This window comes from Anabas testudineus, chromosome 4 (genome assembly GCF_900324465.2).
Source record: "Anabas testudineus chromosome 4, fAnaTes1.2, whole genome shotgun sequence".
In the NCBI taxonomy this organism is placed as follows: domain Eukaryota; kingdom Metazoa; phylum Chordata; class Actinopteri; order Anabantiformes; family Anabantidae; genus Anabas; species Anabas testudineus.
Genome location: NC_046613.1, coordinates 25073409 through 25090143, shown reverse-complemented (window position 1 = coordinate 25090143; position 16735 = coordinate 25073409). Strand labels below are relative to the sequence as shown.

General features: G+C 40.9%; 1 protein-coding gene across 2 annotated transcripts in view; it reads left to right on the top strand.

Moving 5' to 3' along the window:
• Positions 1-16735, top strand: part of patj (PATJ crumbs cell polarity complex component) — a 91063-nt gene that overhangs the window by 24270 nt on the left and 50058 nt on the right. For both annotated transcript variants that reach the window (XM_026346492.1, XM_026346493.1), the window contains exons 19-25: positions 8170-8379; positions 8870-8938; positions 14136-14429; positions 14964-15066; positions 15649-15712; positions 16233-16313; positions 16391-16462. In XM_026346492.1, the coding sequence (XP_026202277.1) occupies positions 8170-8379; positions 8870-8938; positions 14136-14429; positions 14964-15066; positions 15649-15712; positions 16233-16313; positions 16391-16462 (893 nt within the window). The remainder of the gene's footprint in view (positions 1-8169; positions 8380-8869; positions 8939-14135; positions 14430-14963; positions 15067-15648; positions 15713-16232; positions 16314-16390; positions 16463-16735) is intronic.

Sequence of the window (16735 nt, the reverse complement as noted above, 5' to 3'; positions counted from 1 at the left end):
TGCTGTGTTGTCTTTTCTTTTTAGTTCAAATATTAACTTAAAACCTACTTTGCCCAAACCATTGTATGCAGTTGTACTGTAAGCTCACAGTTGAGGTGAGTATTCCTCTCATAATGATGCTGCAGAGACCCAGAGGATGTATGTACCCCCTAAACCTGGAAGTCCACAGACTGGGGGTGGGAAGTAAAGTGAAGAAGAGTGTCTGCCGTTTGGTCTCAGATGTGTGGTGGAAGGTTAGATAGACATTTTCCAGTATGTTTCACTGGATCCTTTGTTCTGGTGGTGACTGTCCCGTCACCTCTGATCAGAGACTAAAAACAGTGTTGAAATATTTTAGTGATCAAACTACGGCTCATATCTTTGAAACACATTTACGATTAACCAGATTTCCAGATTTCCGGGGGGGTGAGACAGTATATTTTATGGTTCCTGGTCCCTACAGGAGTCCTCAGATCCGTGTTATGTTTAATAATTTAAAACTAAACGTTGTCTGTGGTTGATTTCTCAGATTCTTGTATTTTCATGTTAAAATCACCCCTGTCTGCAGAGTAAATTTGGGAAACCCCGGTCTGCTGTGTTTTCCTCCCCCCACCACTTTATCTCTAGGCACAGCTTCACCTCAAAGACCTCTGCCTCCTCCTCTTCTCTTCTTCCCCCTCCTCCTCCTCAGTCAGATCTGTCTGAGGCAGTGGAGGGAGCGCCAGGTTAACTCCCCGATGGTCCACATCCATGTCAGCCTGCACATACAGTATCTGCCCAGGAGCCCTGTCCTGTATGTGTGTGTGGTGAGATCATGTTTGTTCTGTACCAGAGTATATTTGCACTACGTAATAAGAAATGAAAAATGAACATGTAATTAGGGGGTGTGTGGGTGTGTGTGTGTGGGTCCTTTCCATGGGGCTGCTGGTGGTCGTTCCCCTCCATGACATTACATTACATTACATTTCTTCTTCATGTCTTAGCTGCTGAGAGATGCAGCGTTTGAGGTGTTTTGTTTACCAAACAGGTCGTCCTCAGCTACTCGAGCACCATTTTGTGGAGACGCCAACTTCTCATGATGCATGAGATGAACTGTTTTCATACTGCTGCTCTACTTTACCTCCATTTTTTTCCTTGTCTGCTCCCAGTTTCTAAAGGCAGATGATCATTATTCAGACAGACTCTGAGTTGTACTGATCTCTAGCTGACCTCTGATCTTTTATGTATGTGGATCATACAGTATCACACAGGTCAGGGTCGGTAATTTGGTGGCAGACAGTCTGGCGGACTGAGCAGCAGTGTTTGAGGCCCCAGTGCCCTCCTGATGGAGATAAATGAAATAAAACCCTGGTGGTTTTGCAGCTCTGAGACTCTATATCATCCCAGCTTATCTTTCACCACAACTCCCACTCTGATCCAGTCTTTGTTTCACTGGGAACACAAGCAGAACAACTGTCAGACGGGACATTTGTTCGAATAATAAACAGAACTGTCTGTGTCACTCAGAGGTCCCTAAAAAAGAAGTGATCACAGCTGCTTTTGGATAAATGCAGGCTCATTTTTAGTTGAACTGATATTTCAACTGTTTTCATCAAAATGATGTTGATGAAAACGTAACTTAAAAAGGTTCAAATCACATTATTACCTGTCTGCAGCGGGGTCTGTGCAGCTCTGTCACTACATCCTGTCGGACTAAAACCGGGGGACACTGTAGTTATGTAACATCATTACAATCATTCAGCTAGCAGAGCAACCAGAATGTTTAGACCCATTGTGCACAGTGTGACATAGAGTAATTTACATCTTTGTCACACAACCTTAAAGTGCCTACAGCAAAGCTTGTACACCTTTCTCCCACATCTGACAGCTTCTTTACGGGAATCCCGGTGCATTTACTGACCTGAAGGGATAGAAAACCCCTGCAGCATGCCCTGGGTCTGCTTCTGGCTCCCCTCCCAGTCAACCTGCCTATAAGACCTCGACAGGGAGGTGTCCAGTAGGAACACACATTGTACCATTGTACATGGCACCAGGAAATCCAGCAGCAGGCAAATGTGGGAACTAGTGCAGGAAACAGGACTTGAGGATACCTTACTACGATTAGCATCAATCAACCTCTGGTGAAATGTTTATAACATTTATAACATAATATGCATTTTAATTGCATAATGGTGAGTAAAGCTATAAAATGGAAAAATCATAACTCATCATTCTTTGTTAAAAACATAATTTAAATATCTGATAGACATTTGGATACAGAGAACATGGAGCCCTCTGTGGAGTTTCTGTTGTTCACCCAAGAGGAAAGTTACCAGCAGAAGTTCAGGAGAAAAGATGAGACAAGACAGGTACAATATAAAGTGATGGGTACATAGATACAGATAGATGTTTGTGGGAGGAGGTGGTCAGGACAGATTGTAGTGTTGTTGAGCTGTTGGCTCCTGTTCAACTCACAGAAGCTACTTTAACTTCTCTTTGAACTAGAGAACATCCAGGAACCTCAAGAGTAAAGGTTTCATTACAGTCCATATGTTTTGATGAGATTAAAAATAAATCTTTAATTTCAGTTTTAAATCACTCAACCACCATTTCAGAAATGGAGATTGATTATTCTTTCTTTATATATTTTAATATTTCAAAACCTGAGGAAACTCCAGTGGCTTTTTCCAGAAAAACATTCAAACTGCTCTTGTTGAAAAGTTGAAAATCATTTTTCTTAAAGTGATCAGAGTCTAAATCCTCCCACCTACTAACCTACCTGTGACCTTCTGTCCACCTGATACGTCTCCCACTCACATCTTTACCTCTTAAATGACTGTAGTTCATTGTGTGTGTGTGTGTGTGTGTGTGTGTGTGTGTGTGTGTGTGTGTGTGTGTGTGTGTGTGTGTGTGTGTGTGTGTGTGTGTGTGTGTGTGTGTGTGTGTGTGTGTGTGTGTGTGTGTGTGTGTGTGTGTGATGGTGATGCCTGCTTGGTTTTGGCTTCAGCCTCAGATGTGAACAATGCAACTTCTGTTCAGAGGCCAGCTGGACCTTCTTTGACATGATGCTTGTCCTACCTTTACCCAAAAAATGTCACATCTGTCCTTGCATTATAAAAGTCACATAGACAAAGAACTGTCTCTGTAAAATGTTTGGTATAAGATCAAATATGTGATGCACAGAAGGGAGAACACATAGTGAGTTGAGTTTTCACTTTCTCAGTAATGACGAATCATTAGTTTCCATTTCCAAAGAACATTTGCAGGCAGAATCCTTAATAAAAAAATATCCCATTTCAGGTTTAGTTTAGTGCAGACGTCCATGTGAGGGGTTGGGTAGAATAACTTCTACCAGCAGAATCTAATGACAGATTGGAGGTTCTGACATTTCATTACTGCACCCGTCTCCTAATTCTACAACCAACTGTTAAGGACTCACTCTCTGAAACTTTTCACTACTATTCTCATCAGTGCTTTTAACTTTCTTCTTTTCCAGAACTGCACTTTTCTTAAAGTCACGGTCCATCTAGAGCTGAAACTCACATATGGAAGTATAGTAATTGGATATAGTATATTTAAAATATAATAAATAATAAGGATAACTGCAGGTCAGTGATGCAGTTATAAAAACATTATTTTCCCTTTTTATATTGTATAAGGTTAGAAAAGAGCCACTTTGCAGCAGTAAAAATCAGAAACAACCTCAGAGTGAAACCGATCTGAAAACAGAATAAAATGAATCAACTTCCCTCACAAATCTTCGCTGCCTCCTCTCTCCATCTCACCCTTCTTTCCTCTGTATCTCTCGCCCAAGGGCATGTCGGTCCGGTGTTTCTGCCAAAGTGTTTCCTGTTACTGACTCTCCAGCTGTCAGAGTTGAGTGAAAGATGGTTGGAGGCAATAAGAGAAGAGCTGATCTCAACTGTCTGTCTGGACTTGGGCTGTTGGTTTCCTCTAAAACTTGATGTCTTTAAAATGTGACCAGTTTTGTACCTGAAAAATGGGTTTTCTCCTAAGACTTTGCTCTTTTCTGAGTGAAAACACCTCCTGAAGTAGCTGGTTGACCATAAGGGAAACTATTCTAGTCAGTCCTTTAACACAAAAATATGGCATTCTGATCAGTTCTTTAATCCGGTGTGTGTTTCTTCATTTGATCTGAGATCTCAGAACTCGCTGTGCCTTAGATTCATCTATTCAGTCAGTCGAGTGTTGCTCCTGCTGCCTGGTATAAACCTAAGAAACCTCATAAAGGTTTGTGGAAATTGACCAAACTATATCACATCATAGTGTAAGTGGTAGCAGAGGGAAGTTCACTTAATTCAAAGCACTGGGCAGTGAAGTAATTCGGCGTAGTGGCCATAAAAGCAGCTATAAAACTGTGAATCCATTTTAGATTGTCACAAACCTCTTGTATTGAGTCTTTTATAAAATCTGAATTTGATCCATCTCATTCAGTATCACTTAGAAAGTGCAGCACTGTTTTATTTTATCTCTACTCGTGTGTGGAAAGCTGAGAGGAGCCACTGGAGGAGGTGGCTAGTGCACATGCTCTGTGTGTCCCTCAGCGAGGGGTCATGAGGATCATCGGGGTAATTTAAACAATGTGCTACTGAACTTTCAGAGGGATGAGAGACCTGCTTGTTGTGGCTAACATGCTAATAACCATAACATCAAGCTGATAACTTGTGTCTGTACAAGTGTGCTCCGTACCTAAGAGCACATTATTATGAGTGTTTTACAGCTAAATGCTAATTGCAGGACTCACTGGCTCGGTTGTTGTTGTTTTCAACATTTTCTTGAAAGCTTCTTTTTAAGCTCCACTCCATGTGTCTCATTTTTAGTCCTTTAATATAATAAAATTCCACATTTACAAATAAAATATACAGAAAAAACTCCACCCTTATTTAGACGTGTGGCGTGTAACATGATGGTGACACCTGGTCATTTATGTGCTGCCTCCTTTTGTCTGGTCTCAGTCTTTTCAACAGATGTGGATCCAGCTGCATTTTCTTCTATTTACACAGAAGCGTTGGGGGCTCAGGGCGTTGGATGGGTCTGAGGCCAGTCAACATTTTAACTGTTTATTTATGTATTTGTCTTTGTGCGTAGTGGCACTGTCTGTAAAATATAATTTGGTGCTGAAGAACTGAGTTTTAGTGTCATTGAAATCAAGCAGCCCAAACTAGAAACCCAGAACTGTCACAGAATGGTCCCTGTGTATCTTCATTATGAGGAAACTAATAAATTATTGAAATAGTTTTGTTCATATTATCAAACCTCGGAGGCTCTGAAAGGTGTAAAATTTAAAAATACAAAAATGTTTTGTCTTCGATATTTTGACTTTGTGTTTATTTCAGTTGTAAAATTTCAGTTTTTATTTAACTGGCTTTATAAACTTTGTTTAGACACCACACAACCTACATACCTGGGGGGAAAATAACTTATCTGTTCACAACAAACAGCCGTGGAAACATTTCACTACTTTTGGTAAAGTACATTTTTAATTTCACACTTTCTCCTACCTTTTTTCTGATTTCTCCACTTTTTGACAGCAGAGGCTTTTCTTTTTCTAGAAGATCTTGTAGGAGTGGAGGACTTGAGTTCTGACTCTTCACCACCTGTAGCCATGTTGTTCTGTCTAAAAATACAGCACGTCTTTGTTCTGGCAGCTTGAAACTTGGCACAGCAGCTCGTATTGCAGCGCGGGCGATGCCCAGGGTTCACCACGGGGGAATTCACAAAATGTGCGTCCGCTCTCACCAGGAGAGGGTTTTATAGTTGGCATGAGTCCCTGGGGGGTTTGGACTAAGACCAGGTTAAACAGACGGAGCAGTGACGGTGCTGGTTGAGTTTAAAGGCTTGATTTCAACACCACCATCACATTACTCTGTCTGTATCTTTGGATGAAGTTAGATGTTAATTAATTATATCCTGAAGTATTGTAGTATTTCAAAACTTGGCATAAAGTTCAAAAGTAAAAACCTGTTTTTATTTCACAAAGGCTGAAGCTGACGACCTGCAGGGCAACACGTCCCGTTACATATCTAATAATTTAACATTTGTGAGAAGGTTTGAAGTCAGTGACTGTGATTTGGTTCAATTTACAGGCAACATAAGTCTAATTAATGCACTTCTAATTATTTCTACATACAGTTGGTGCAGATTATATTAGCCAGTGATACAAATGCTTTTTTCAAGTGATAAATGATCAAATTATCACTAAACTTGAATCTAAATAATCTCTCCAAAAGTAGATCCACCACATAGATTGACCTTCAAAACAAAGCACGTTTAAAACGTTGTCTAGTGTTTTATTATGAAGAGATGGTCAATAACAATCTTGCACCATTTCCTGTGCCAGGACTTTCCTTCAGTCACTTTTATTCCATCTGCTGTTTGTCATTTTTCACCAGTAACTATTACGAACTGAACTGGCTGCGTATGTCAAACACATCTGGAGCAAAGTCTTTCTGTTTTAAAGTGGATCTTTTTGCTCCTTCTACTTTTTAGTTTCTTTAGTTTAGTGTTTTTTTAGCTTCAGTGTGAAATTTGAGCACACGTTTGGTCTTTTTTTTTTTTAAATCTGGTACATGAGTCTATTTGTGGGCCAGTGATGATAAATAAATAAATGTAAAGTAAAAGTCATATTGTGTGTAATTGTAAATCTTTTTTTTACAAACTGAGCCGTCAGTCAGTAGCAATAAAAGGCAAATGTTGAAACTACACATCAGACAAAATTTAAAGGGAGAACATTTGTGCTGTAAATAAACTAGTTCTACCAGGTATTAAAAATGTGCCACTGCAGTGTAGAACGTAAAAAGTAGAATATTTCTAGCTGTACCTGAAAATTGCACCTGAGAAAATGTGATTAACCACTTTCCATGTCTGTCTTTTGTGTTTAGGCCTGTAAATGACACCAGGATACATCATCAGAGACACACATACATTTACACATATATAAATACATAAATATTATATATAAATCAAAGGTTACGCCTTTTAAGCATTGGACTTAGCATAAATTTGACAACATGATGGCTGATGAATGTACAAAAGGAAACTCGCTCTCTGAGCAAACAGAACGAGTTGACCCTAAATTAAAAGACGTTAACACTGAGACGGGTCCAGTTTCAGATTTTCCACAGCTTGAAACTTGAGCCTGTCGTGATATTAGATGTTATTGTGCTTACTGCAAGCTGCCTGAAAAACAGGTGGTTACGGTTCTGTCGTGCTGTGTTTGTGTTGTTGGTAATCACCTTAAGGTCGGACCTCCTGCTGCTGAACCAGTGCAGCATCAAAGATTCTCTTTACATGTTTCAGTCCTTGTTCCTAACTTATGATACTGTCTGTTTTCACTTTGAGCGTTTCTCTTCTACAGTCTGGTCAGATTACTTGACTTTAACGTCTCTGATTTTTCCTTTTCTGTTCCGGGTTCAGAGGCGTTTGACCTCTAAACTGGTGTTTCCTGTAAAACGGGTCAGGTTAGAAAGTGTGGCCTCTTCTTCCACCGACCTCTCCTCTGCATGTTTACGTGTTGTTGTGTGTTTGTGTAAATGGGTTTTCTGTCACTGCTCTGGTCTCTGTCTCCCCCTGCCTGTCTTCCTGCTGATCTGCTCGTCTCTGTCTTTGCTGAGATCCGTGATAACCGAGTCCACTCAGGACTGGTTTTCTCTTTTACATCTAAGCAGCAACTTTGATGCTCTGAAAATATAAGAATCTGAACACTTGACCTGTTAGTAGTGGTTGATATGTCGGCTGTAAGGACTTGCAGACCTGTTTAGACCTAGAAAAGATTGAGTAAGTGTCTATCTGAACTAATTGTTGTAAACATGTTGATTCTTTTTTAAATCTTTCTGTTTAATGGTTGATGGAAATAAATACAAACTTCAGTTTCTTCTCTTTTTTCAGCCCTCCTCAGTCTCACTCAGTGACTTTATTACAAATGATTTTCTAAAAAATGAGTTTAAAAACCTGACCCACAATAGTCAGTGGGTGCACCAGGTCGTACACAGTCATCACATCGAAGAGATCCCAGTGTGTTTAAAGTCTAAATGTGTAAAACTGTGCACCTGGAATAATTCTGTAGATTTGATGAAACAGTCTTGAATCATTTCAGAACGTGCTGTGATGTCCTGTCTTTAAGTTGTTGGACGCCTCTGGTGGAATTCAGGTTCAGAGAAACAAAATTAAAGTCTTTCTCTGTCTGTGAAGGATCCGTTGGATCCTGGTCGCTGTGTGATGGTGATCCGTTCTCTGGTTCCTGGAGGTTCAGCAGAACGACATGGTGGTTTACTTCCTGGAGATCAGCTGGTGTCGGTCAACCAGACCCAACTGGACCTGGTCACTCTGGCCCAGGCTGTGGAGGTTCTGAAGTCTGCCCCACCTGGCACAGTCCGCCTGGGCATCCGCAAGCCTTTGGTGGTAAGTCTAGACTACTTTTAAGTCCAGATCTAATTGACTTAGACGTGGTCTTAGGTCTAGATCAGACCTTTTTTGTAGTGGGTCCAAACCCTCTTTTTCTTGATCCAGTCCTCTTGGTTTTAGGCCTAGACATTCACTTCTTTTGGCTGTAGACCCTTTGGTTTTAGATTTTTGGTTCCAGACCATGTAGTTTTAGTCTAAATTTTTTTTGTAGTAGGTCCAAACCATCTGTTGCAGTGACAGAAAACCACATACCATGGGGGGCTACCAGTCTGCAGATTTTTATTCCAAAGTCCCAACAAGCTAATTTTACACCGGGAGGAACTTGACTAGTGAAACCACCTATTCCAGAGATTTGTTGGGCTGTAACCCATGGATCCTGCTCTGTTTGCTGTGTGAATGTGAATGAACGTGAGCAGCAGCAGTTTCAGTTTGGTCCAGAGAAAGTTCAACTTTTAGCTGCATTGATCTTACTCTGATCTGTGTGAAGGTGGAGGGACCAGAGCGGCCGAGAGACAGCCAGGTGTCTCTCAACACCACGCCACTGCCTGTACCAAAGGTAACGCACACTATTACACTCATACAGCACATGTCACTCTGTTCTGTCCAAACCCAAACCCTACCCTCACATTATTCACTACTCCAACTCTCTGTTCCCCCTCTTTCTCCTCTCATAACTCATTTCACTGAGAGGCTGCTCGACTATGACAGAACATAAGTGTGGAAATAAGTCAATGTAAATAAATAAAAAATAATAAATATACAGAGTGACAGGAATGTAGAGAAATGGATGCAGAGCGGTCAGTTTGGATTTACATTATTGTAAATTCATATATTCCTAGTTGTTGGCTCAAACTCGTGTAAACCAACAGTAATAAAATGCATTGAATGCCTCTTTTTGATGAGCAGTGATGGAGAAGTCGCCACACGTTCAGCGTTCGGTCGTCTAGGAACTGGGAAGAAGCCAGTGGAGGTAGATGTGATGTTTTACAGTGTTCTGTAAATATCTTTTTTAAAAACTTTTTTCTCCAGTGGTATTAAAACTTGAGTTGTGTGTGAACAGCCACAACATTAAAACCACTCACAGGTTAAGTGAATAATGCTGATTTTCTTGTTAGTGGCTACTGTGGCAATATTAGGGTTAGGGTTAGTTGATATGTTGGTGTGTTATCAGGGGAATGAATCTGAGCAGCTTTGACCTAGTACTGCTGTAACGTGCTGTGTGTGTTGTGTGTTTAGTGGGTAAGAGATGACACTAATGAAAACATTTAGTCATCATTCAGGACGTGGAATGGTAAATGGTCACGCTGATACAAAATGAATTGAGCTCCTGTAGTTGAGTTTTTCTTCAGCTTGTAGCTGAACTGTGATAAATCAGTGTTTCTTGTGCAGCTGGAGCTGCAGGTCACACTCTTCTCTTCAGAAAGACTTGTTTTCTTTCTTCTTTCTCTCTTCATACTTGTCTTCTCCTTTTCCTTCGTCTCTCCTCTCTTTCACCTCATTCCTTCACTTCACTCTATCATCTCTCCTCTTTTATCTTCTCTCCTCTCTTTCACCTTCCTTCACCCTCTCCCTCCCTCTCTGTCTCCTCTCTCCCCTCTCTGTGAAGCTGCTGACTCAGCTGGATGGTATAAAGTGCTCTATCAGCTCAGCCAGCAGCATCTCTCTCTTAAGTGAGTCGGGGGATGGAGCGAGGGTTGGGGGGTACTTTGAGGACACTCTGGTGCAGTACTCATAGTATACTACGACTGCAGTACTGATGGTTTGAGCTACACAGACAGAATGTACCTTCCATTTCTTCACAGCACTGAGGTGCAAAGTTTGGTTCTTTTTTGCTAAATGTGGAATTTTGCAGAAACTCCTTCTGTTTTATTTGACACCGTGTGCCCTGAGAAACATAGTTGTATTAAACACAAACAGTTTTATATTTACCCTGCTGTTTATGGTGCAGTGAATATCACCCACAGTTGTCATTACTATTTATTTGCACTTCCAGATTATAACATATTCAGTTTCACTTTGTTTCTGTTGTTGATGACTGTTGGTACACATATATCCCTACTATAGCCTTTTCAATGGCCACAGTCTGTATTATTTACTCTGGAACAACACAGTATTAAGGTCCTCATCTCATCACCTCGTCACACAAGATAACAGTTCAATAAAACATTAATATTAGATCCACGTGCTCTGAACAGGTTATTGTACTTCTTTGAGATAATGCATTACACAATTAAATGCATGTTTTATTTAACTTAATCATTAACTGAACAAAGATGACTTGTGTATAAAAGATTCCATGTTATTGGACTTCAGGGACTCCGTATGAACAGAACTCTTTGTCATCACTACTGCAGTTCTACCCGTAGACCTTCGTACTCTACTGTACTCTGCTGAGTTCCACTGTTACTTTGTGTCCTCCTCTGTATCTGCTGCGGCCGTCCTCTGTGCCGTCGTTTTATTTCCTGTTTTATATGCAGCCCATTTGGCTGAAGAGGGTTTTTCACAGCCCACAGGTCTCTGATGGGTTTCCATAAAGACAGCCAGGTCGGTGCTGTCACTTCACCGGCGGATCGTTCTCTGTCACGCCAGCCCACTGACCAGAGAGAGACCCCCGTTACACATCCACACCTCGTTAACTTTTAGAGGTCATATGTAGAAGACGGCTGCAGAAACGAGCTGCTGCTGTTGTCAGAGGCTGTCATCACATTATTCTGGTCTTTGTGTAGATAAAAATTTGCTGTAACTACAGTTTAAACTGATTCAAACATAAACAGAAGAAATAAAACAAGCTTTACAGTCTGCAAACAGCACTCAGCTCGAGCTATAACTACCACAACACAATCACATCATTGATCCACGACGTTTACTGCCACTCCTGTCTTTACTGTGATAGTCTGCTGCCAACGCTGCTACTGGTCATTCCAATAATCTGATTATTCCTCATTTTGGACAATTATGTGATATCAGAAATGTTCTCATATCTCACTGGATGAATGTGGACTTTAAAAACCTTTTTCATTGGACCAACGCTAAACACAGAATATAAACTGAACCTTTGAGTGTGAATAAAGACAAGCTGAACAGAATCTGGTTAAACACGTTAGAGCTCCTTTTAAGTTTGTCTAAAAATGTGGCACAACTCACAGAACTGTAAACTGGGGGTTTAGAGTTTGATACTTAATCTAAGACATAAACTATGATTGGTCATCAGTTTTCTACTGCTGGGTTGTGGTACTGTAAACTCAGCGATGTGTAATCCCACCATGTTTGGTTGTGTTCATGCTGTCTGTCATTTGTCATTATTTGTCTGTGACTCGTCTTTAAGGCTGAACCCAGACAACCTGCAAAGGACACGTATTATTACAGGTACTCCACAGAGCTCATGATCACACAAGGGCAGGAACACAGGTTGACGCTCCACTCCCTCTTCACCCAAAGAGTCGAGCATTAAAACCCAGCAGAACCCGACAAGCTGAGTCAGTAACATGACCTTTATTCTCTCAGGGCAAACCTTTAAAAACAGCAGAGTTTCATCTCCATTCTTCCTGCGTTCAACAGTTTAGTTTTCTGCTGTGTAGTGAACATTGTAATGAAAACACTCATAGTGTAATGTAATGAAAATTCTGCTGTATGAAACATTCTCCTTCATTGCTGCTACAATGGGGCATATTAATGCAGTCCTGTCTCCTCCTGTACTGTAGGCTTTTTGTCAAATTCAGAAATGAGTTCTGTGAGTACGTTTCAGTCCAGACTGCAGCCTGTCTATGGTACATGTGCAAAGTTCACAGCAGATTTGATCAAGTTATCCTACACTGCTCTGTTGAGAGTCGTAACAGACAGCCGCCCTGCGAACAAGGCTCAAATTACTTAAACCTAATGATAAGGTAGCAGAGAGGCCTCTCAGGCAGTAGTGCTAAACCTAATCTTGACCCTGGTCTTTCATCATGTGGTGTCTCATGATGTTGGTAAGGCTTTTATTTTGACAGGCGACTTGGGATAACAGGAAGTGGAGGTTGATGTAGGTGACCCTTTGACTTCTCAGATTAATCTTTGTCTTGTCTAAAATGTGGCCACAGTTTTAACCATAAATATGCTCATTTAAATTTCAGGCCTTTAATTATTTCAATGAATTTCCAAGTTACATAAACTCCAGTTGTTCTGCAGAGATCAGCTTTTTTTAGTCAGTTTAAACTGAAACTCTCTTGCTTTGAGCCGTTTGTCAAACAAAATAAAACCTTACAGGAGAGCATCATGGTAGACCCTTCACAGCTTCTTCAGTGTTATGGAATAATCCATATAATTTAGAGGAGAAATCCCCTTCACACGTCTTAATACAAACTTTAAATGGGGTGTAACCCATGATCCGGCACAGCGCACACAGCTGTTCAGCAATTATTAACGGCTGAGATTTGGATGTTAGATTCTGCATGTGCAGTGAGAAACAGCAGTCAGAAAGCCAGAAAGGATTCTGGTGGAGAGAGAAGTCTCTCCGCTGCAGAAAATCAGAACCAGCCGACTCGTCATCTCAACTGTCCTCATCGTCTAATGGCAGATATTAAATGACAACGTCTTTAAATCTTATGAATATGAGGCCAGGCAGTCACGGCCAATACACATCAGTCTGCAGAACATCCTGTTAGCGTTATGAGCTCTCTGCTGCTGCCGCCGTCTGCTCCTCACCTCCATTATTCGGCCGTGATGGGCCGGCTTCCCAGGCCCAAATTAAAAGAAGAGGAACAGAGTCCTTGACGATGAGGCTTCGTCGATGGAAATTAGCCTAAGTGTTGTCATTAATATTTCCCGGCGAGGGCTAATGTCTGCATCGTAATGTTAAGAACAGGATATCCCCTCAGTATCTGCTGAGGAAGGCTCTTTGGGGAGTTGGAGAAAACCTTTATGTGTTCAGAGATGAGGGCTAATGTTCAAAGTAAGTCAAGTTTTAGATTTACTGTGAGCTGTGCTTTTTCAGTTTCTCCACCGAGGACATGAGCTGAAGGCAGATGGCTCAAAGCTTCTGGATCCTTCACTTTTCCTGATTTACTGAGTAGATTCTTGTGATTTACCTGTGGTTCCTGTTATAAGATCGAGACGACTGATGAAACCATTTAGGATTCTTGACAGTTCGGTTTTTATTTTATCTTTAGGACTTTTCCTCAGTTAAGGTGCCAAAGTGAGGAGGAATGTCTGTTGCATATTAAACTTGCTCTGCCTGTTTGATTCTTTCGTATCAGCCTAAAGATTTTAATCTGGGCTGGACAAGTGACAAAACACCAGAACCAACATGATGGTCTTGGCCTTTTAACCCGTCTGCTCCAGTGGAGCGTGTGATTGCTCAACAGAGGTGGAAAGTAACAAAGCACATTTACTTAAGTACTAATTATAATCTAATAATATATATCACTCTCCATAATTAAACAAGTTAATTAAATTAAAAGCACTCTGTACATTTTGATGCTCATGATTGAAGTTAGGACTTTGAGTTGTGTTGTTGTATTTCTACACTGTTTGCTTTTATTTAAGTATCTAAGTTTATTTATTGTTCCTCTTCTGCTCAGTAGAAACACAAGGATATAAATTAAAATGTGTTGTTGGCTGCTGTTTTTGTTTCACACCAAGTCTCAAGTTTTTTCACCTTTGATAGTTTGTTTGCAGTTGACAACAGAGATGAAGCGAGTTCACAGTAAATATATCTGTGTAATTTCAGTGTCACAGGAAGAATCTCACTGCTGAGTTTCCTCTGAACTGTGTCTCAGGGTTTTGGTGACGGCTCCATCCTGCCAGAAGACCTTCAGGAGGAGGAAGAAGTAGAGGAGGAGGAACCTGAGCTGATCCTGGATGGAGGCCTCCCTCGCTACACCACCTCCTCTCTGACCTCCAACCTCCTGCCTGTACAGGAGGGCAGAGAGATGGATGTGGATGAGGAGGAAGGGGAGAAGGTGAAGATGCAGGAGAGAGCAGAAGAGAGAATGGGTTCCCTCCCCAGGAAACCTCCTCCGACGTGGGAGGAGTGGAAACGCGCCTCCTCGAGTCGAGCCGAACCAGAAGTGGTGAGTATGTTTGTGAATACATTCACAGTATAGTCTGGAAAAAGTATGTGAACTCTGAAGCTTATGAAATTAAAAAGCTGCTTGTAAAGTCATGTAAACAATATGTAGACAGAAAAATATGCGTATGTATACAGGTACAAGCACATAAATAGGAATACACACATACTTTTTACTGCACTGTCTACGCACAGTCGAGTCTGTAACTAACGTAACTACCCAGCATAAAAACATACACGTTGATCTATTATTATTTATATGTAACAGCATCACAGATGCTGTAAATGTCTTTCAACAGCTTAAGAGCTATTTTTCTGAGGCTTTTAATTTTAAACATCCTCAGGAAGTTGATATGAATGACAAAACCAGTAGAAGCAGAAGTGATGAAATTATTGTCAGAGAGAGAGGTGTTATTTTTACAGACATGACTCAAAAACAGGAGGAAACTTTATCCTATGAGACATAACCGGATCATGTGTATTCATCCCCTCATATTTTTGGATGGTTTTTACTTGCTGATTATTTTTCTTCCTTCAGAGCTGGAGGAGAGAAAAGCAGGCAGAGCTCAGAGAGAGAGAGGAGGAGGACCTGCAGAGATCAGACCAGGAAAGCATTGTGTCTGTAGGAAAGGTGATTCTGGGTGAGTAATAATATATATATTAATATAATAATAATAACAGCAGGAAATACAAACAGTAGGTCTCACACAGTACAAGTCAGTTATAAGAAAGTTAGTTCTAGTGATGTGTACACCTGAACCTTGACTGCTTCAGTAGGGGCTACTTGCTTCAGGTGCTGCGATTGTTCCCATTGTGATGATGTGTTGTTTCACTTGAAATACTGAAAGTGAAGGAAGAGAGAAACTGTTCATGTTAAACATCCTGCACCTGCCGATATGACTTTGACTGGACCTGCTTAATGAGCTGTGCCTCAACAACGACATCATCAATTTGTCAGAATCTGTCGTGTCATCGTATTATTATTATTATTGTTATTATTGTTATTGTTATTATTATTAGTTAGTAGTAGTAGTAGTAGTAGTAGTAGTAGTAGCAGTAGCAGTAGCAGTAGTAGCAGTAGTAGTAGTAGTAGCAGTAAATGGTCAGAATGAGTCAACCATGGCTCAGATTTCCTTTTCATGGGGAAGTATCTTTACTCGATGATTGACTGGACTGACTCTTTAGGGAAATGTTGTTAAAGTCTGTGTTGTTCCTGTGTGCAGGTCTTCCCGACTCCAGAGACAGTGAAGCAGACTCTGAGCTCACTCTGACTGACACCGATACAGAGTCAGTATCTGCTGCGCCTCTTCCTTTTCTTTCTGTTCTTCTTTCCTACGCCAAGTGTGGCAACACTTACCAGTCATGTGTCACCCTCTGCTGGTTGCATTGATGTTAGCATATAGCTGATTCCCTCCAGTCGTCTTCACTGCCCGGTGTCATCGATGAACACAGAGCTTCTATCAGATATTTACATTTTACGGCACATTCAGAGAAATATTCAGATATGTCAACAGGTAATAGCTAAAGCATGTTTAAATGGATCACAGTTAAAAAAAACAAAATGAGAATAACAAATGGGAAATAGTCTCAGAGGGAATCATCCAAAACATTCTCAGTATTATGTAGAAACTGCTCTGTACTGATGAATATACTCAGTTATATATTAAATATTTAATACACAGTCACACAGTCCTGACCCTCAGTAACAAACAGGAAGGAGAATTTTCAGCACTGACTGTTATTATAATATTATATTATTAATTGTATTAATAACATGAATTGTTTTTTGTGGTTTCTCTCTGTGTAGGTCTCTGAGGATGACAAACCCAGAGAGGAGGAGGAGGAAGGGTCACGGAGGAGCTTCTCTACCAACCAGAGCATGGGGCAGGTAGGAGGCCGGCTTCACCTGCGAGCAGGTAGATCAACCTGTGTCTGTGTTTAACAGTGTTTGTGTGATTTTTACAGTGATCTTCCAGAAAGAGAGGATGGGGAGGGAGAGGAAACTCCCACCTTCAGTCACTGGGGACCTCCCCGCAGGTAACACTCACACCTAGTAGTAACTTCTGTGGATGGGTTAGGGGCCAGAGAAGCACCAGAAGGTTAAAACCAGACCGGGTCAGAAACAATTCTTTCATGCTCAGGTGGTTCCAGATTCTTGTTTTTCAGGTTTGGTTTGGGCCTAAGTGGAATGATGTTTGTTTTTACCTGCAGGCTTTAAAGAACTAAAGCCGTAGGCATCAGATAGATTCAGAATACTGTGCTCAAACATAGGCAGTGATGTCAGGACTGAGATGAATCTACAGAAATATT